Source organism: Acanthopagrus latus, chromosome 10 (assembly GCF_904848185.1).
Source record: "Acanthopagrus latus isolate v.2019 chromosome 10, fAcaLat1.1, whole genome shotgun sequence".
NCBI lineage: Eukaryota > Metazoa > Chordata > Actinopteri > Spariformes > Sparidae > Acanthopagrus > Acanthopagrus latus.
Window position 1 is genome coordinate 15879756 of NC_051048.1, and position 21255 is coordinate 15901010.

The 21255-nt window shown below is 42.0% G+C and overlaps 2 protein-coding genes across 13 annotated transcripts in view; both read right to left on the minus strand.

Annotated features, from left to right (window-relative positions):
• The window catches only part of LOC119027489, a 61724-nt gene that overhangs the window by 1192 nt on the left and 39277 nt on the right, over positions 1 to 21255 (minus strand). For 3 of the 12 annotated variants that reach the window (XM_037112727.1, XM_037112731.1, XM_037112728.1), the window contains exons 4-6: positions 18706 to 18747; positions 18485 to 18601; positions 18333 to 18367 (exon numbers count right to left, since the gene is read on the minus strand). In XM_037112727.1, the coding sequence (XP_036968622.1) occupies positions 18333 to 18367; positions 18485 to 18601; positions 18706 to 18747 (194 nt within the window). Of the gene's footprint in view, positions 1 to 69; positions 409 to 502; positions 2259 to 17665; positions 17916 to 18117; positions 18205 to 18332; positions 18368 to 18484; positions 18602 to 18705; positions 18748 to 18925; positions 18995 to 19130; positions 19256 to 19349; positions 19572 to 19774; positions 19882 to 20509; positions 21139 to 21255 lie in introns of those variants that run through there. The other 9 variants (XM_037112735.1, XM_037112737.1, XR_005077391.1 and 6 more) reach the window with 8 other exon arrangements.
• LOC119027502 lies at positions 6852 to 9163 on the minus strand. Its single transcript, XM_037112765.1, has 6 exons — positions 8834 to 9163; positions 8398 to 8736; positions 8178 to 8219; positions 7925 to 8035; positions 7791 to 7825; positions 6852 to 7068 (listed from the first exon to the last, which is right to left on the minus strand). The coding sequence occupies exons 1-6, from the start codon at positions 8877 to 8879 to the stop codon at positions 6964 to 6966; spliced, it is 678 nt and encodes a 225-aa protein (XP_036968660.1). The 5' UTR covers positions 8880 to 9163; the 3' UTR covers positions 6852 to 6963.

Sequence of the window (21255 nt, forward strand, 5' to 3'; positions counted from 1 at the left end):
ACAATTATGGAAACACACAATACATATAAATGAACAACTAATGAAAAGGAAAGACTAGAATGACCTTACCTTTGACATTTAAACGTGTGACACTGAAAGTGATAATTCCACTAGTGTAAAATCCACAGAAATACAGTCCTGCATCAGATTTAACCACAAAATGCATTTTGAGAGAGACAGTGTTGTTGCTGATTCTCATTTCAAATTTCCCATTTTGAAATCCTTCACAGTATTTAGCTTCTTTGGAATGGATCATGACAGAGACACAGCTGACCTCGGTTCTGTCGACCAGTCTGAACCAGAATATCACAGCACCATTGTTGTAGGTGTTGTTGCACCACAGTGTGACTCCTTCACCAGGCTGAGCCTCCACAGTCTGAGACTGAGAGACTGAGGCAGAGATCCAGCCTGAAACAAACAGCAGATAACAAACATGAAACATGAACATTTCCTTTAAATAAATGTTTAAATAAGTAAATGGTAATATAATGGCAATACTCACTAAAGCTGCAGAGAGTCAAAGCTGCTATCAAGGTGAAGCTCTTCATGGCGCGTGTGGCTGTAACTGTGCAATGTCCGCAACTGAACTGTGCTCCAGTGCTTTCAGGGTGCTTTCAACCGAAGAGGTGGGGTGTTTTTTAAGTTGCTTATGCTGTTCATCAAGCTGACCACAAACACGCTTTCAGGAAGAAAACGTGCTGACGCAGAATGTTAAGACATTCTTCAGATGGTGTTATTTTATAAAAATAACACCAATAGAAGAACAATAGAATTTTTTGTTGCATACAAATGACACATCAGAACTTTTATGCAAGATTATCAAATTCAATCTCATCATCCAATGTAAAAGATACACACAACTTCTGTTACATCAGGCAACAAAAATGATCTCATCAGATTATCAGATGGTTCTGAGGTTGTCTGTATGTTTAAATCTTACATTTTTGTGTAAGTTGTCCTTATGTTTCCTTCCATTTCAGACAGCTGTGTAGAAGCAATTTTCATTCACCGCCTTGTGGCCATGACTGTATCATCACCAGTGAACTAAATGGAGGTGGTTCCACACAGGGAAACCTTTTTCTGTCTTAGTATAAGGTGGTACATGCTGGAGGTGGTATTTTTGTTTTTTCTTGGCTGACTCAAAAGTAATGGTTATACAGCCTTTCATAGTCGTAGCAGCTGATATTGATTGATTCCATTACCACAGTATGGCATGCTTTAGTGTAAAGATGTTTCCAGCACTTTTATACTGTACATACTATATTGACAGCAGAGGAGTGATTTGCTTCCCTTGCAACTTTAGCCACATCTTTCCTGCGTGAGGCCGACACGTCTAAAAACAGAGCCATCAACCTGGTGGAGGACACATCTGCATCCTGATTCGTTTCCCACTTAGCCCATTTTTCTGAAGCTTTGCTGCCATTGGCATTATCCATCCGTCCCCCAGATGCCCTCCAGATTTCCAGACCAGTCATTCCAGACTCCTCTGCATCTTCCAATTTCTGCTCCCAGTCTGTAGCCACTGTACCAATGGCCATTAGCCTCTTGCCTGCACATCAGTTACCCAGCCCACTGCCTATCTGCACCTGTGCAGCCTCCTGGTGGACCTTCTGTTGTTGGGTTCTCTTGGCTTACCTCCAGAGTGGTCCCACCTAAGTTGTAACACTCCAGATCAGTCATGTCTATGTCACAGGCATCCGGACCACCCTCCAGAGAAACTCCTCTCATCTGCCCTGCCTTCTTGTTGTAGTCCATGTTAGAGTTCCCGGCAACTTGCTCAAGCAGTCTCCTCCTGCTCTTCAGATGCACAGCTACTGACCTGAGCTCTGCTGCTACCCAGACCCACTCTACTTAAGGCGGTACACACTACAGGATAATCGGAATGATTTTCATCCCGATTTCCCCCTTACGATCAATGCCAGCCAAGGCCCGATTATCTGATGTTTGCAAATGACATCGTGTCCTCCAACTCGTGCTGTAAGGCATACAGCCCACACTCTCGCCTTCTCCATGACTTTTCCCACAGTTGTTTTGTTTTGTTTTTGTTTTTTTCAGCCTAAAACAACCACCACTGCATCTTCCGCTTCGTCCACCATGTTTGTTTAAACTGAAGTCACGTTTGACCATGCGAGATTTGTAATATTGAGCCTGAAGAACCTGATACTCTGCTGAAGAATTAGTTAGTGTGTGGTGTGCACTACGGAGAACGCCACACATTATAAGATCAACAGAGAGAGATCTAGTGTGATCTGTCTTTTGTTGTCATCAAGTGTGTGGTCTCCTAATCTGTGAAGGTTTGAAAAATCCTGTAGTGTGTACCTGCCATCAGTATTTTTTAAACCAAAACAATCATTCTGCTATAGCAACAGAAAGAACAACATCAAAGCAGAAAATCTAAGGAGAATGCACAAAGCCCCGGTGATGTCATGAATTTTAGAATGTTCAGATGCTATAAATGTAGGACCTGACTTTATAGATTCATTTGTAACCAGACCGTCACCATGAGAGGAAGGAAAAGCAGAAAAGACTGCGGTACCGAAGAAGGAGGCAGGATGAGAGATCGCTCTCGGGGAAGGAGAAGAAAGAGAAGCGTGAGCAAAGAGGACACAAAGGCCCAGCAGAGTGGGGAAAAAATGGCCGAGAAGAAGAAAGAGACTAAGAAGGTTCTAGAAAGTACCACGACTTCGGATCAAATCCTAGCTGACAAGCCGAAAGAGGACACCAAGAAGATCGCCTCTGCCATTAAAAAGACAGGGACTCCTCTGGAGATTGAGCGCCACTGCTGGCAGCTAGACACCTGGCTGCTGGACGAGACGGACGAATCCAAACCTCTCGTTGAGGATCAGATGGAGGAGCAGATGGACAAGGAAAGTACATCCCTCATTCAGGCCACCAAGGGCTGCAAGCAGACTGTGCAGGATATGCAACAGGAAGAAGAGGAGCCTGTGAAAAGACCCCAGGCTTCCCATCGAGTCCAGAAAGGAGGACAGAACAGAAAGGAAACCAGGAAGATCGCAGCTGCCCTGAAAAAGGCAGAGGATCTTCTGGAGACTGAGCGCCTCTGCTGGCTGCAGGAGAAACTCTCATTGCTGGAGGAGATGGAGAAATCTGCAGCTCTCTATGAGGCTCAGCTGGACGAGCAGAAATGCAAGAACAAAACCCTCGCGGCTGCTCTGAAAAACGTTGAGCAGAAGCTGGAGAGTCATCAGGTTGAGTGGCAGGAGGAAAAGAAATCCCTCATTCAGGCCACAGAAGGCTTCAAGAAGACTCTTCAGGATATGCAACAGGAAGCAAAGGAGGCTGTGGAAAGATCTCAGGCTTCCCATCAAGCCCAGCTCGAGGAGCAACGAGAGGAAACCAGGAAGATCGCAGCCTCCCTGGAAAAGGCAGAGGATCTTCTGGAGACTGAGCGCCTCTGCTGGCAGCAGGAGAAAATCCCCCTGATAGAGGAGATGGAGAAATCTGCAGCTCTCTATGAGGCTCAGCTGGAGGAGCAGAAATGCGAGAACAAAACCCTTGTGGCTTCTTTACGGAATGTTGAGCAGAAGCTGGAGAGTCATCAGATGGAGTGGCAGCAGGAAAAGACATCCCTCATTCAAGCCACAGAGGATCTCAAGAAGACGCTGCAGGAAAAGGAGCAGGACTGGGAGGAGAAAGAAAGCTCCTTGAGGTCCCAACTGGAAGATCTCCTGAGCAAGAAGAAGAAAAAGAAGAAGTGGTACAGATGGTTCTTATGTTTGGCCTGATTCATGTTCAGGAACTGTGACTGAATCAAACACACGCCTGAGCTATAGGTGGTTTTCCCCGGGTGCTCCGGTTAGCCAACCTTTATTAAAGAAGAAATTCTTTAATAAAAACTGAAAAAAAAAGTTCAATTAGTTCAGGCGTGTGAAACCGGGTACCGGTTCCTGATCTGGGTCTTACTTTCTATACTTCTAAATGAACCATTAAAATGTCCATTAGTCTTTGCACCATCCACGCCAAAAGGATCGCCATTGGCCGGTCGAGATCACAACAACACAAAGGCTCTTTTAAGAGCCACCTGACAACACCAGACTATACAGTATCAGTAGAACCAGTACCTGTTCCTGATGTGGGTCTGCAAGGGACTCCATCTAACTTTTCAACGCTAATTGTCCTTTGCCGCTGAAATGGTGAGCTTTGAAGGCTTTCTTCTGTGAGCCAGTCACGTCACCATGGCAACTACAGGAACCACACCACCCCACAGCGACGAAGCGATAAGATGGCTAACCACTTGTACACCTAGCAATACTAGTTCTAAGAGTATCTTTTGATTTTAATCCATGTAGCTACATTTGTTTTCGTCATAATTTGAACCAGAATAAAACAAGCCAAAGGCATTTCTTAACAGAACATTATTGTATATCATGAGTTACTTATTTCATCAAATGGCTGTAACAGCTTTCAACCTCTCCTTGTCCCTCATACTTTGAGCTACAGACAACATTCCAACTTTTAAAGAGGAGTAACAAGACTATTCAGAATCAGAAATCCTTTAACGTCCTGCAGTCAGGGAAATGTTTGTCGCAACAGCAGAATATTACAAGAACAGAAAATAATGAGGCCCCTGCATTTCTATAAAATTCAACGCTCTCCATGCATCCATGAGTTCTCCATGCATCCACCAAACCCTATACTATCCCACTCCTCCCAGTATCCTGACTCCACTGTGTGTCTCATGTAACTTTGTGCTCCCCTTTCCAGCCTCCTGAATATGTACCTGCCTTCACCCTTTCCCTTTCCCATTCTGTCAACCCTCCCCAAAATTCCTTGTCACTTCTGTCTGGACTTGCTACCTTTGCCTCTATGCTTACATATACATTTTTAAAAGTAAAACCACTGACTTGACCTGCTGACCCTGCACAAATGTGTCTGACCAAAACCTGATGGTCTAAGATGGACAGAGAGTACACCAAGGGGGTTTTTAACTGTTCTATTTAATTTACCATGGCGTGCATGGCTTACCTTCATGATAATTAGAAACAACAACGTGATGCACACTCTTATCGTCTGGTGTCTCAATGGTTCTGGTGCCTCATCCACTCACTTTGAAAAGGTAGGAGGAAGCTGAAACCCTGCAGTGGTGTCAGTTGTGGTCACAGCCTGGCTTAACCAGCTTCAATCACCCCTTCAAGTAAGCATGCAAAGATCCAAGATGGGTTGTGTGTTTCACCAGTAGGCCCTCTTCCTTGTCTTTTGCTGGGATCAGGAGGAGGATCAGACCCTCTTCCTTGTCTTTCGTTGAATGAATTTTACTTTTAATCAATTCTGTTTTTAAGTCATAGCACATATTTTCATGTTATGCTATCATAGTTAGAATATTCAGTTTGTATATTGATGTCCCGTATAACCTCTACACAGCTCCAGAGACTAGTTTTTTTCTCAGTCAGAATTCGCTGCTTCATTTCAGATTCTTTTATTAGAAAGCTTTGATCTAACAAGCGTCAAGTTTTTCACCTCCATTGTGCTCAGACCACACTGTGCTATCTCTTCCTGTCAAACAAGTGATGCGTGCTTCACTCACTCCTCCACTGTTGGAGACCTCAATCTATTTCTCACTATAACGCAACCTGGGCAGTCATCATCGTCCTTACTGGCTCCTCCATCAAAACATACCAGTGATAGGAAGACATTTACAAATGGATGAACACATGAACTTTATTGACCAGAATGTTTGGGAATCATATTTTGAAACGTTGTTGCACTGCAGTGTGACTTCTTCACCAGGCTGAACCTCCATAGTTGGAGACTGAGAGACTGAGGCAGAGATCCAGCTTGAAACAAGCAGCAGACGACTACAGATTTTCTCATTATAATGTAACATTAAGGTGGACAACAGGAAATATTAGAGAGTAAGAAATAAGTAAATTAGTTTCAAGGACAGCACGTCAAACATATAAGAAACATAGTCATAAAGTGGAGAATAAGTCAATGGCTGTACTTACTGACACTGAAGAGAATGAAAGCTGAGATCAACGTGTATGATCATTGTGTGTTTGACTGAAGCTCTTCAGTGAGTGTGGCCCAGGAGGGCTGCTCTCAATGTAAAGAGGTGGCATGTTTTTAGTTGCTGATCATGTTCCTCAAATTGACTGCATACACGCTTTCAGGAAAATGAGTGCCGATTCAAATGTTCAGGCTCAAGGTGCACAAACTTTGATACACAGAAGTACACACTCAAAAGAGGAACAAAGGTTCCCACAGCTTGAGCACATAACTTGATTTTATCTGATAGCCGAGAGGTGCCATAAAATAGCATGAAGGGAATGTCTGACCGCATACCAACGAGGAAGTCAAGATGAGCTGTTAATCCCTGCCAGTGTTTTGCGCTCTAACCGGATGATATTATTTCTTACCAATAGGAATGAATGAAGTAGTTCTGTCAGGATGAAATATTGAGAGCAGCTTGGGGTAGCTCGGTCTGGGGGTGTATTTCAAGCCAAACTGACACTAGTGACTGAGAATATTGTTGGACTGTTAAACCTATACTACAGGCAGCAGTTTGTCTCTATGATCCTCTCGCTCTTCCGTGACTACATTTTTGTCCTCCTTACTTTCATGACAAAAGTGTCACTGTTTTGTAGAATGTGTAATTAATCTTGATCTAATAGGCCGCAAGATGTTCACCTCACTTGTGCTCAGACCACACTGTGCTGTCTCTTCCTGTCAAACAAGTGATGTGTGCTTCACTCACTGCTCCACTGTTGCAGACCTTCATCTGTCTCACACTATCAGACAATTGAGGCAGTCATCATTGTCGTTACTGGTTCCTCCATCAAAACATACCAGTTGTAGGAAGACACTTACAAATGGATGAACACATGATCTTTATTGCGTGAGAAAACAGCTTGGCTGGAATGGTAACTGCTGTCACCAACATGGCATACAAAAGCTCAAAGCATTTTCATATAATAGAGCATCAGCTCCAGTTGCCTCCTGAGTCTATCTGGTTGAAGCATAGATAACATTTGGCTCCTGCTGTCTTCTTTTTGCTTTCGGTCGAATTGTCACTGCTGCGTAGTTCACGTCATCATCATGGCCCACATTCTGTGAAAACAGTATTAACAGTCTTAATATGGTGACTCAAATATAACCCCTTCTATATGAACTTTAGCTACAAATGCTACACTGTTCTTTGTAAAACTCCCTTAAATTCATACTTTAAGGAGAACCTTTGTTATGCTGGAAGCTGGTCGTTAATGTTACAAACACCATTTCTAAACTAACGTCAGCTACTGTTGCTCTCTGTTAATGGATCAGAGAGGGGAACTGAGACGAGGCACTTGAGAACGTGCAGGAAGACACGTCCTTTGGACTGGCAGAAAATCAACCAAAGTCCTTCACACATAAATCCAACAGCTTAAACAAATCATCCACAGGCTTGTATAGGCAACCAAGAGAGATGGGCAAGGCCTCATGTTCACATCATGCTACAATCTGCTAACATATGGCAAATAAAAAGTGAATACTACATGTAAATTTCTTCAAATTGTTACTCAGAGCTCCTTCAAAGGATTGTGACAAATAAATTCACCGTTCGGGACATTTTATATACCAAAAATAAACTTGTTAGTGCTCTCTAGCAGACCTCAAATGTAATTTGGACTAATCAGCCAATATTCTTGGAAAATATATATATATAGTACATATATAAATATAAAGTGATTTGTAAGGGAGAAATGAATGTGAGCCCAAACAATACAGTTCTGTATGTTTTTCATTTTGGCAATACAATATATAAAACTATATAATACTAAAATTGGATTTACCTTTCGTTGCTCTGGATTCTGGTTTTCCTCAAGAGCTATGTGACAAAAACAAGACATCTGGTCAGTTTTCCAGCATATTGACAAAATGTAAAAGAATTTCCACTGGCAACAAGACATAGTAACTGAAAAAGTACCTGTCTGAAGTTTCCTGACTTTAACAACCAGACCGATGATGACCAGGACGAGGACAACAGTCAGAGCACCCAGGATCACACTTGTCAGCATTGCTATTCCGTCAGACTCTCCTACACGAGAGATCCTTAAATTAGAATCTAATTTTACCCTGAATGGTTTGAGACCAAGTCGAAATAAAAATTTAGCTTTAATTGTTTCAACTTCAAACATGTCATAATCTGAAAAATGAAAGAAATCTTTATGGAATCTCACTTTTATCTCCACTGTCCTCGTCACCAGGTGGCTCATTGCTGCCTTTTAAAGAAAAAGAGTGAGGATAAAAGTAGCCTTTTTGTTTTGACAGATTTACATCTTGATTAAATGTAGCCATTGTTTTAATAGCCACTTTGTTTTTTGTGTTGTAATAAGACATTTATGGAAACACACAATACATGTAAATGAACAACGAATGAAAAGACTAGAATGACCTTACCTTTGACATTTAAACGTGTGACACTGAAAGTGATAATTCCACTAGTGTAAAATCCACAGAAATACAGTCCTGCATCAGATTTAACCACAAAATGCATTTTGAGAGAGACAGTGTTGTTGCTGCTTCTCATTTCAAATTTCCCATTTTGAAATCCTTCGCAGTATTTAGCTTCTTTGGAGTGGATCATGACAGAGACACAGCTGACCTCGGTTCTGTCGACCAGTCTGAACCAGAAGATCACCGCACCATTGTTGTAGGTGTTGTTGCACCACAGTGTGACTCCTTCACCAGACTGAGCCTCCACAGTCTGAGACTGAGAGACTGAGGCAGAGATCCAGCCTGAAACAAACAGCAGAAAACAAAAAAAGGAGCGTGAACATTTTAAAACTGGATAAATGTTTACACAAGTGAATGGTAATTCATTCTCAATACTCACTAACGCTGCAGAGACTCAAAGCGGCTATCAAAGTGAAGTTCATCATGGTGCGTGTTGCTGTTACTCTGCAATATCCGCAACTGAACTGTGCTCCAGTCAGGGTGCTTGTAATGCAAAGAGGTGGGGTGTGTCATAAGTTCCTTATCCTGTTCATCAAACTGACCACAAACCTGCTGTCAGGAAGAAAAGTGTTGATGTAGAATGTTACGTTATTCTTCTGATGGTGTTATTTTTATTATACAATGTGAGATTATATAAGAATGTCAAATCTAATCTAGTCATCCAAAATGAAAAAAAAAAACCATACAATTTTTGTTTGACCAAAGCAACAAAATTATGCTGATCATCAGATGGTTTGTAGGTTTTCCTTATTTTTCCTTCCATTTCAGACAGAGGAAAACCTTTTCTTGTCTTATAAGGTGGTAAATGCTGGAGATGGTATCGGAGGTGTTTTTGCTAGGCTGATTTAAGATAGTGATTTTAATTACAGATTAACTAGACTTTTAAAAAGTAGAGGTTATAGAGAGGATAATAGTAGTAGTTGATGTTGATTGTTTCCACTAACATGGTATGGCATGCTGTACTGTAAAGGTTCTTGTTTCCAACACTTTCATGCCATATTGAGAGCAGGTGAGTGGTTTGCTTCCCTTGCAGCTTTAAAATTTGACATTTCCTTCAACCACGGAGGCGCTTTTCTTCTGAATTTGCTCGACAGAAAAATTCCAGGGTGAGGCCGACACATCTAATAAGAAAAGCCATCAACCTTGCAGACTCTGCTGGTGGAGGACCTATCTGCATCCTGATTTGATCCCAACTCCCTTATTGTTGTGATTTTTTTCTGCTGTTGCCATTCTCCATCTGTACCCCAGGTCCTCTCAGGTTTTACTACCAACTGTCAGTAGACATTTCAGACTCCTCTGCATCTTCCAATTTCTGCTCCCAGTCTGTGGCCTCTGTATCATCAGCCACAGGCCTTTCTCCCATTTAGCTAGCCTCAGTATCATCTCCTCTCGCCTTCCTCTCATTTGGCTCGCCACTGGTCCACTACCCTCCGGCCTGCACCTCAGTTACTTAGCCTGCTGCCTGTCTCCCTCTTTGCAGGCTCCTTCTGGATCTCCTGTTGTTTGGTTTTCACTACCCTCCAGAATGGTCCCATCTAAGTGGCTACCCTCCAGATCAGTCCTGTTCATGTCACAGGCAGACTACCCTCCAGAGAATTTCCACCCATCTGCCCTGCGTACAGGTTGTAGTCCACCTCAGAGTTCCCTGCAGCCTCCTCCTGCTTTACAGTTGCACAGCTGCCCACCTGTGGTCTCCTGCTTCTACATCTTTCAGAACCAAGGCCCACCGTACTTGACATTCTGGCATTCCTAGTGACTTGAAGCGATGTCCGGACCCAACCCCTTGATGAAGTGGCACTGTTACAACGGCTGCCTCAGTCCTGTTGTGCTGATTCTCCCACTCTCGACCACAATCCCATTCCAAGAGTCCTCTGCATTCCCTGATGCTCCCAGACTTTCGCACCCCTCCCAGTATCCCGACTCTCACATGCACCAATATCCCCAAATCTGAGTCTCGTGTTACTTTGTGCTCTGCTTTCCATCTTGAATATGAACCTGCCTGCACCCTTTTCCCTTTCCCATTCCTGTTTATCCCAGAGATTCCTTGTCACTTCTGTCTGGACTTGCTGTCTTTGCCTGTAAGCTTATATATCAACTTTTACATGTAAAACCACTGACTTGACCTGCTGACCCTGTCTGCCAGGTTGTCTGCCTTCGTGTCCTTCCAATTGCTGCTTCGTACAAACTCCTTGACTCATACAAGTATGTGTCCAGACAGAGCCTGATGGTCTAAGATGGGCAGAGAGCACCACAGAAGAGGAGTGGCTGTTCTATTTCATTTAATATGTACTACATGGCTCACTTCTATGACCATGAAAACATCATATTGATACACACTCTTATCCTCTGATGTCTCAATCAGTCTGGAAGCAGAAACCCTAGAATGGTGTCAGGAAAATGAGTGCTGATTCAAACATTTAGGCTCAAGGAGCACACACTTCTATACACAGACGTACACACTCAAAAGCAGAACAAAGATTCACACAGCTTGGGCACATAACTTGATTGTATATGATAGCTGAGAGGCGTCTTAAAATACCATGAGGAGAATGTTTCACTGAAGACCAGTGATGACGTCAAGCTGAGCTGTTAATTCCTGGTACTATTTTGAACTCATACCGGATGATATTAGTTCTTACTAGTGAGAATGTGTGCGTTAGTTCTGGCAGGATGAAATATTGAGAGCAGCTTGGGGTAGCTCGGTCTGCGGGTTTATTTCAAGCCAAACCGACACTAGTGACTGAGAATATTGTCAGAATATTAAAGTTGTACTACAGGCAGCAGTTTGTCTCTATGATCCTCTCGCTCTTCTGTGACTACATGTTTGTCCTTGTTACTGTGATGATAAAGGTTACACTGCTTTGTAGAATGTGTAGACTACAATATAGTACAGTACTGACTATATTTAAGATATCATTTAGAGAATATTGTAAATCCAAGAGGAAACTGACAGGTCTTTAATCTAAAAGGCCTCAAGATTTTCACCTCACTTGTGCTCAGACCACACTCTGCTGTCTTTTCCTGTCAGACAAGTGATGTGTGCTTCACTCACTGCTCCACTGTTGCAGACCCTCATCTATCTCTCACTATAAGACAGTTGGGGCAGTCATCATTGTCCTTACTGGCTCCTCCATCAAAACATACCAGTGGCAGAAAGACACTTACAAATAGATGAACACATGATCTTTATTGCGTAAGAAAAGAGTTTGGCTAGAATGATAACTGCTGTCACCAACATGGCATACAAAAGCTGAAAGCATTTTCATATAATAGAGCATCAGCTCCAGTTGCCTCCTGAGTCTATCTGGTTGAAGCATAGATAACATTTGGCTCCAGCTCTCTTCTTTTTGTTTTCGGTCGAATTGTCACTGCTGCGTAGTTCACGTCATCATCACGGCCCACATTCTATGAAAACAGTATTAACAGTCTTAATATGATGAATCAAATATAACCCCTTCTAAATGACCTTAAGTTACAAATGGTACAATATTCTTAGTAAGACTCCCTTAAATTCATACTTTAAGGAGAACCTTTGCTGTGCCATTTCTAAACTAATGTCAGCTACTGTTGGTCTTTGTTAATGGATCAGAGAGGGGAACTGAGACGAGACATGTGAAAACGTCAATAAAGACTTATCCTTTGGACTTGCAGAAAATTGACCAAAGTCATTCACACATGAATCCAGAGTCCAGCAGCATTAAACTGTTTAAACAAATCATCCACAGGCTTGTATAGGCAACCAAGAGAGAGGTGGAAGGTATAATCTTCACATCGTGCCACAGTCTGCTCACATATGGCCAATAATAAGTGACTAATACATATGAATTGCTTCAAATTTTTTCTCAGCGTTCCTTTAAAGGATTGTGACAAATACGTTTACTTAGTGGGATATTTTACTCGCCAAAAATAAACTTCTTTGTGCTCTCTAGTGGACTTCAAATATAATTTGGTAATATCTGGACTAATCATCTGATATATAGACCTCATAGATGAAAATATACACTACCTACATACAAATACACAAGCCAATGTGGTCTGATGAATACAGTTCTGACTGTTTTTCGGTTCGGCTCTATCAAACAATATACAGTCAACAAAAGTATCAAAAGTGGAATCACCTCTCTTTGTTCTGGATTCTGGTCTTCCTTAACAGCTATGTGACACAAAGAAAACATTTGGTCAGTTTTCCAGCATACTGACAAAAGTTAACATGATTTCCACTTGAAACAAGATGGAGACAGTAACTGAAAAAGTACCTGTCTGAAGTTTCCTGACTTTCACAACCAGACCAACAATGACCAGTACGAGGACAACAGTCAAAGCACCCAGGATCACACTTGTCAGCATTGCTATTCCGTCAGAGTCGACTACAAGAAAGTTAATATAGGCTCAGCATTACTAACTGAATGTAGCTCAACTATTTGACCTGGAAATAATTGAAAACTTACTCTTACTCTTACTTTCACCCTCCCTGCCATCATCATGTGGCTCATCGCTGCCTTTAATAAAATAAAGACAACCTTTGTTTTGATTTTGTTTTGACAGATGTCCACCAAAATGAAAAAGAAACAAAGAAAAAAAAAGACTTTCTTGCATACAGGATGTTGTTTTCAGACAATAAAAAAAATTGTACAATATAAGCAGAAAAGAGCGAACTGAACAGAGAGAACGAAAGAGAAAAAGACAGTAATCTTACCATTAACCTTTAAACGTATGGGAGTCAAAACTGGAATGCCATTTCTGAAAAATCCACTGTAATACAGTCCAGAGTCAGATGAATCCACGTTTTTGATGTTGAGAAAGACAGTGGACATGTTGGCTTTCACTTCAAATTTCCTTTTTTCATATCCATCACAGACTTTAACGTTGCTTCCATAATTCAACTTAACAACAATGCAGCTGATCTTGGTTCTGTTGACCAGTCTGGACCAGAATGTTTGAGTATCATAATCTGAAATGTTGTTGCACTGCAGTGTGACTTCTTCACCAGGCTGAGCCTCCACAGTCTGATACTGAGAGACTGAGGAAGAGATCCAGCCTGAAACAAAAGCAGATAACAAAAAAAAGGAACATGAACATTTTCCTTTGGATAAATGTTTAAATAAGTGAACAGTTATTAATTCCCAATACTCACTAATGTTGCAGAGACTCAAAGCTGCTATCAAAGTGAAGTTCTTCATGGCGCGTGTTGCTGTTACTCTGCAATGTCCGCAACTGAGCTGTGCTCCAGTCAGGGTGCTTTTAATGCAAAGAGGCGGGGTGTGTCTTAAGTTCCTTAACCTGTTCATCAAACTGACCACAAACCTGCTGTCAGGAACAAAAGTGTTGACGCAGAATGTTACGTTATTCTTCTGATGGTGTTATTTTTGCAATACAATGTAAGATTATATAAGAATTTCAATTCTAATCCCATCATCCAATATTAGAAATGCAAACAATTTTTGTGACCAAAGCAATAAAAATGATCTCGACCATCAGATGGCTCTCAGGTTGTCCTTATATTTCCTTCCTTTTTATACAGTTGTGTAGAAGCAAATTACCCCCTTGTCTTCATGACTGTATCATCACCAGTGAACCAAATGGAGTGTTCTGCACAGGGAAACATTTTCTGTCTTGTAAGGTGGTACATGCTGCAGATGGTATTGGAGATGTTTTTACCAGGCTGACTAAAGATAGTGATTTTAATTTCAGATTTACTAGATATTTTGAAAATAGCGGTTATACAGTGTTTAATAGTAGTAGTTGATCCTCATTATTTCTACTAAGACAGTATGGCATGCTTTACTGCAAAGATCCTTATTTCGAACACTTTTATACATGCCATATTGAGAGCAGTTGAGTGGTTTGCTTCCCTTGCATCTTAAAAATTTGACAGTTCCTTCAACCATAGACAGACTTTTCTCCTGAATATGCTGGAAAGTGCCACATTTTTCCAGGGCGAGGCCGACACATCTTAAAAACAAAGCCATTAACCTTCAGACTCTGCTGATGGAGGATGTATCTGCATCCTGATTTGATTCCAACGTCCTTATTTTTGTGATTCTTTGCTGCCGTTACCATTCTCCATGTGTACCCCTGGTCCCCTCAGGTTTTCCGACCAACCGCCAGTAGACATTTCAGACTCCTCTACATCCTCCAATTTCTGCTCCCAGTGTGGAGCCTCTGTATCGTCAGCCACAGGCCTGTCTCCCATTGAGTTAACCTCTGGTCCACTACCCTCTGGCCTGCACTTCAGTTACCTACCACACTTCCTGTCTCCCTTGTGCAGGCTCTTGCTGGATCTTCTGTTTATTGGTTTTCTCGGCTACCCTCCAGATCAGTCCTGTTCATGAAACAGGCATCCAGACCACCCTCAAGAGAATTTCCACCCATCTGCCCTCCCTACTGGTTGTAGTCCACCTCAGAGTTCCCTGACCACTTCCTCAAGCAGCCTCCATCTGTTTTCCAGTTGCACAGCTGCTCACCTGAGGTCTCCTGCTTCTACACCTTTCAGAACCAAGGCCCACCATACTATATGTTGCTTTATCAGGTTTAAGCCAGCAAATGCTTCCTAGAGAGCATGACTTTGTATGTTTATCTAAGCAATGATGTTTTCACCAGGATGGACTGGCCAAGTGACGCTAGTGTTGGCCCTCACAGCTGGAATACACTCTCTGACAAAAAGTGGCACCAACAGGGTGACACCTTTTTGGGGCTGTGCTTTCATTCAGGCTCTCTCAGTTATGTTTTCAAGGCTGCTCAGTTTGATAAGTCCTTGCTGTATCAACTTCTTCAAGACTCAGCTCCTTTTGTTTATCTGTACTTCTGAAGATCACCATGAAGAAGGAAGGATGCCTGAACATGTCGTCCACACACTAATGAGATGCTGTTATTGGCATTAGGGCCTAAACAATGTTAGTTGTGTTAGAGACTGACTCCAGTTAAGCCTTTGAAACATACAAAGCACAGTATTTAAAACCTTTTTTCAAAGACTTCTACTGAAGCACATAACCAGTGTCAGTGTCAGTGTGAAAGTTGTGCAGCTTTTGCCGCCTGTGGTTTCAATACTGAGAAGTGAAGGCCAGTCTAACTGTTTTTGACCTCAGTGGAAAATAACGGGGGGAGGGGGCACAAGTCTTGTTGCACACCCACATGTGCACGCAAACACAGCCAGAGCTGCTTATTGAAACATTTTCAACATTTCAATTTGAATAAATTTACATCACCCCACCCACCTCCCAGCAGCCTCCCCTATATGGATATTCAACAATCATCAGTGTCTTTACAGTTCCCTCCTCCATCAAACGTCAAGTGGGTGTTTCTTTAATTCAGATAACCGTAATGTTGCTTTGCAGAATCTGGTGTCTAAAGGTTGATGTTGCTTTGAAAGTAAGGTACCCAAATAAGTGTGTGTGAAGCAGAGATTGAAATAGAGGTCATAGGTAGTGCTGTCACTAGTTGTCTTTGAGACCAGCAGGTTGTGTGATGTTTGTGGCTGAAGTCTTCCTGTGGTGGGGACTTTATTTTTCATTCAGACAGACAATGATTGTCACCACAGAGAATCGGCTTATTCCATAGCTCCTATGTCCATTCAGTAGAAATAAACAGACTGACATTCTTTATTCAGCACAATACAGGTCACTTTAAATGTTTACTTTTATACTTTGCTGCAAAGCTTTGACCTGTGAGGCCTCCTGACTTACTGACACCACACTGTGCTGTCTCTTCCTGTGAAGTCATGTGTCTCTCTCTTACTCCTCCCTCCATTTGACTCTCCCTATGAGTAGGTGTGACAGTCATCAATGTCCTTTGTGTGATATAGACTTTGGCCAATAAAGAAGAAGAAGCAACCATTATCAAAGCATGCAGACTGATATGTCTCCACTTGTGCATGGTCAAGGCAGCTTGCTCGAGCATGCGCCTGAACGGGTGAAGATAGAATCTTGCATGGATGGTGGTTTAAGAGCTGATGATTTTTGTGCACGCTCAGATGTTAAACTCTTTCTCCTGTTTTGTCCCTCTCTCTGTGAGAACACTCACACATTGCAGCGCTGCTGGGATATTAGGATGTGTGCTACAGCATGGGAAGTCTGTCAGCAACACATCCATCAAATGTGGCATCAAAACAAACTGTGTTAACTGTTGCATTTTTTTGTTGTTGTCTGCGTTTTTAGACCACACTCTGAGAGAAACGCCCTCAGAGAAAATAGAACTGATGTCTTCCTGTGGTTGAGACAGCTCTTTCGGCTGATACTGTACATACACGACTGTGGTGTGGCCTACACATAGTATTGATATTCAAAGGAAAGATTCTGTGGTTTTATTCTTATCAGGGGATGTGAAGTGTGACAGGGCCTGTGCTCATCAGAAAAATGGTCAGATCGGTCGAAAGCAGCTTATGTGGCCATAGTGATTATTACTGTAGCAAAGGAGGAAGTCAGGTGACGTGGTATTAAGAGCAAACTGTATACTGTATACAGAAGGGTGGAGAATGAGGTGGATGAATGGGTAACACAAACACAGGACTCTGACCCAGGAGACCACTGAGTTATTTGACCTAAAACAGTGTGAAGATGTGTTGTCCATCAGACATGCTTGTTGGATGGTCCCCACGATGACTTTCTGACCTCAGATGAAGGGGATCTGTGTCCAACTTTTTCTCTCTCTCTCTCTTAAACCGCAGATCTGACATTCACACCCAGTTCAAGCCTTGATGGTTCAACTTTTTGTGGGTGAGAGAGGAGCCTGAATTTGAACCTCTCTCTTTTTTTTTTGTTCACACATGTATTTCTGTCAACTGTGTGAACTGCTGCAACTGATACGCCTGCCTTGTAGGACAGACTGATTAAAAATGCTCTCTAATACCCATATTGAAACAACATGGCAGTTCCCCTCATGTTAACAGCCAGCAACTGTGAGGCTGTTGAAAAGCACTTCAGATGATCGTAGTAACTAAATTCCTTGTATTTTTAAATAATTTTAACTGAGTTGAAGTCAAAAGTAATGTGACATTTTTTAAATATGCATTGAGATTATCAAGTACATATCACTGTGATTATAATTGTAAAGTGTCATTCTGACTAGTCAACTTTTCACAAGTGTGACAGATGGGTGTCAGTCTGCCAGAAATGTGAAGATACAGATGTGATCCCTGATTCAGACTTTCAACACAGTGCAAGGTCCAACAAAAGGCATGTGGGTGTCATAAATATTCACAAGCACAACAAGAAAATAGATTAAAATAGCTTTTATTTTTTAATTCAGGCATGTAACAGTTGAAATGTCCAGTTCATTTATTTCAGACTTCATTTCCACAGTGCGTTGATCTAACAGACCTCGCGGTTTTCCCTTCAGTTGTGCTCAGACCACACTGCGCTGCCTCTTCCTGTCAAACAAGTGAGGTGAACCTCACTCACTCCTCCACTGCTGTAGACCTCTATCTAACTATGCTCGATCTGGACAGTGACCAAGGTCAGACAAAACTAGCGAGAAACGATAAAACAAGCACAAGCAAAAGTCAGCGATTTAGTCATTTGGTTATTTGACCTTCTTGCAATAATAAAATGTTCACTCCTCCCACCCAACAGAGAACACACCAGCAGGTTTAATATAATAAAAGCATTAGTTGAACTCTTAACCCCTCTGAGTCTGTCTGTTGGCAGTATAAATGATATGAGTCTTCACTTCTCTCTCTGATGAAGGCCTCCTGCTTCTTACTGATGTTGGGTAAAACCTCAGGGCTGCATCCTTTAGCTGATTAGAGAGCAGATTCTGTAGACAGTACACAGTTACACATGTCACACAGAAGATTTTGTTAGTAAAGCAGGATCATGACTTGGAGGGATTTTGATCTTCAACATGTGAAGACATGTGACAGTAAAGAAAAAAACTTGATTCACCTCACACTGTTGTGGATTATTTTCTTCAGTGGCAGCTGAATGATAGAGACAAGGGCACAAAGCAGTTTTGTAGTGTTTCATCATACTGACTCAGATTTTACCCAGAATTTGTAAAAACAATCAAGTGAAAATAAAACATTCTCTCGAAGTACCTTTCTGAAGTCTCCTGACTTTCACAACCAGACCGCTGATGATGATGACCAGTATAAGGAAAACAGTCAGAGCACCCACGATCACACTCGTCAGCATTGCTATTCCTCCAGACTCTCCTACAAGAGAGATCATTAAGTTGGAATCTAATTTCAAGTCAAACTTTTTCACCTACAAAAATTTCATAATCTGCAAAATGAAAGAAATCTTTATGGAATCTCACTTTTATCTCCGCTGTCCTCGTCACCAGGTGGCTCATTGCCGCCTTTTAAAGAAAAAGAGTAAGGATAAAAGTAGCCTTTTTGTTTTGACAGATTTACATCTTGGTTAAATTTAGTCAATGTTTCAATAGCCACTTTGTTTTTTGTGTTGTAACAAGACAATTATGGAAACACACAATACATATAAATGAACAACGAATGAAAAGACTAGAATGACCTTACCTTTGACATTTAAACGTGTGACACTGAAAGTGAAATTTCCACCAGTGTAAAATCCACAGAAATACAGTCCTGCATCAGATTTAGCCACAATATGGATTTTGAGAGAGACAATGTTGTTGCTGCTTCTCATTTCAAATCTCCCATTTTGAAATCCTTCGAAGTATTTAGCTTCATTAGAGTGGATCATGACAGAGACACAGCTGACCTCGGTTCTGTCGACCAGTCTGAACCAGAATATCACCGCACCATTGTTGTTGCACTGTAGTGTGACTCCTTCACCAGGCTGAGCCTCCACAGTCTGAGACTGAGAGACTGAGGCAGAGATCCAGCCTGAAACAAACAGCAGATAACAAACATGAAACATGAACATTTCCTTTACATAAATGTTTAAATAAGTAAACGGTAATATAATGGCAATACTCACTAAAGCTGCAGAGAGTCAAAGCTGCTATCAAGGTGAAGCTCTTCATGGCGCGTGTTGCTGTAACTCTGCAATGTCCGCAACTGAACTGTGCTCCAGTGCTTTCAGGGCGCTTTCAACCGAAGAGGTGGGGTGTTTTTTAAGTTGCTTATGCTGTTCATCAAACTGACCACAAACACGCTTTCAGGAAGAAAACGTGCTGGCGCAGAATGCTCTTCAGATATTCTTCAGATGGTTTTATTTCATAAAAATAACACCAATAGAAGAACAATAGAAGTGTTTGTTACATACAAAGATACAAAGATTATCAAATTTAATCTCATCATCCAATGTAAAAGATACACACAACTTCTGTTAGATCAGGCAATAAAAATGATCTCATCAGATCATCAGATGGTTCTGAAGTTGTCTGTGTATTCAAATCTTACATTTTTGTGTAAGTTGTCCTTATGTTTCCTTCCATTTCAGACAGCTGTGTAGAAGCAATTTTCATTCACCGCCTTGTGGCCATGACTGTATCATCAACAGTGAACTAAATGGAGGTGGTTCCACACAGGGAAACCTTTTTCTGTCTTAGTATAAGGTGGTACATGCTGGAGGTGGTATTTTTGTTTTTGCCTGGCCGACTTGAGCTAGTGAAATTAATTTAGATTTTAACCACATTTTCAAAAAGTAACGGTTATACAGCCTTTTAAAGTCGTAGCAGCTGATATTGATTGATTCCATTAACACAGTATGGCATGCTTTACTGTAAAGATGTTTCCAGCACTTTGATACTGTACATACCATATTGACAGTAGAGGAGTGATTCATTTCCCTTGCAAATTTAGCCACATCTTTCCAGCGTGAGGCCGACACATCTAAAAACAGAGCCATCAACCTGGTGGAGGACACATCTGTATCCTGATTCGTTTCCCACTTAGCCCATTTTTCTGAAGCTTTGCCGCCATTGGCATTATCCATCCGTCCCCCAGATGCCCTCTGGATTTCCAGACCAGTCATTCCAGACTCCACTGCATCTTCCAATTTCTGCTCCCAGTCTGTAGCCACTGTATCATTGGCCATTAGCCTCTTGCCTGCACATCACTTACCCAGCCCACTGCCTGTCTCCACCTGTCTCCACCTGTGCATCCTCCTTCTGTTGTCGGGTTCTCTTGACTTACCTCCAGAGTGGTCCCACCTAAGTTGTAACACTCCAGATCAGTCATGTCTATGTCACAGGCATCCGGACCACCCTCCAGAGAAACTCCTCTCATCGGCCCTGCCTTCTTGTTGTAGTCCATGTTAGAGTTCCCGGCAACTTGCTCAAGCAGTCTCCTCCTGCTCTTCAGATGCACAGCTGCTGACCTGAGCTCTGCTGCTACCCAGACACACTCTACTTAAGGCGGGTACACACTACAGGATAATCGGGATGAATTGTCCTCCAACTCGCGCTGTAACGCATACAGCCCACACTCTCGCCGTCTCCATGACTTTTCCCACAGTTGTTTTGTTTTGGTTTTGTTTTTTTCAGCCTAAAACAACCACCACTGCATCTTCCGCTTCGTCCACCATGTTTGTTTAAACTGAGGTCAAGTTTGACCACGCGAGATTTGTAATATTGAGCCTGAAGAACCTGATACTCTGCTGAAGAATTAGTTAGTGTGTGGTGTGCACTACGGAGAACGCCACACACTATAAGATCAGCAGAGAGAGATCTAGTGCGATCTGTCTTTTGTTGTCATCAAGTGTGTGGTCTCCTAATCTGTGAAGGTTTGAACAATCCTGTAGTGTGTACCTGCCATCAGTATTTTTTAAACCAAAACAATCATTCTGCTATAGCAACAGAAAGAACAACATCAAAGCAGAAAATCTAAGGAGAATGCACAAAGCCCCGGTGATGTCATGAATTTTAGAATGTTCAGATGCT

What these genes read in the sequence shown, in the direction of transcription:
- LOC119027502 (XM_037112765.1), bottom strand. Translation starts at nt 8,879, where the DNA reads ATGATGAACTTCACTTTGATAGCCGCTTTGAGTCTCTGCAGCGTTA. An exon ending in CGAGGACAGTGGAGATAAAA is followed by an intron (nt 8,036 to 8,177) that starts GTGAGATTCCAT and finishes TCTCTCGTGTAG; the next exon opens with GAGAGTCTGACGGAATAGCA. An exon ending in AGTCAGGAAACTTCAGACAG is followed by an intron (nt 7,826 to 7,924) that starts GTACTTTTTCAG and finishes TTTGTCACATAG; the next exon opens with CTCTTGAGGAAAACCAGAAT.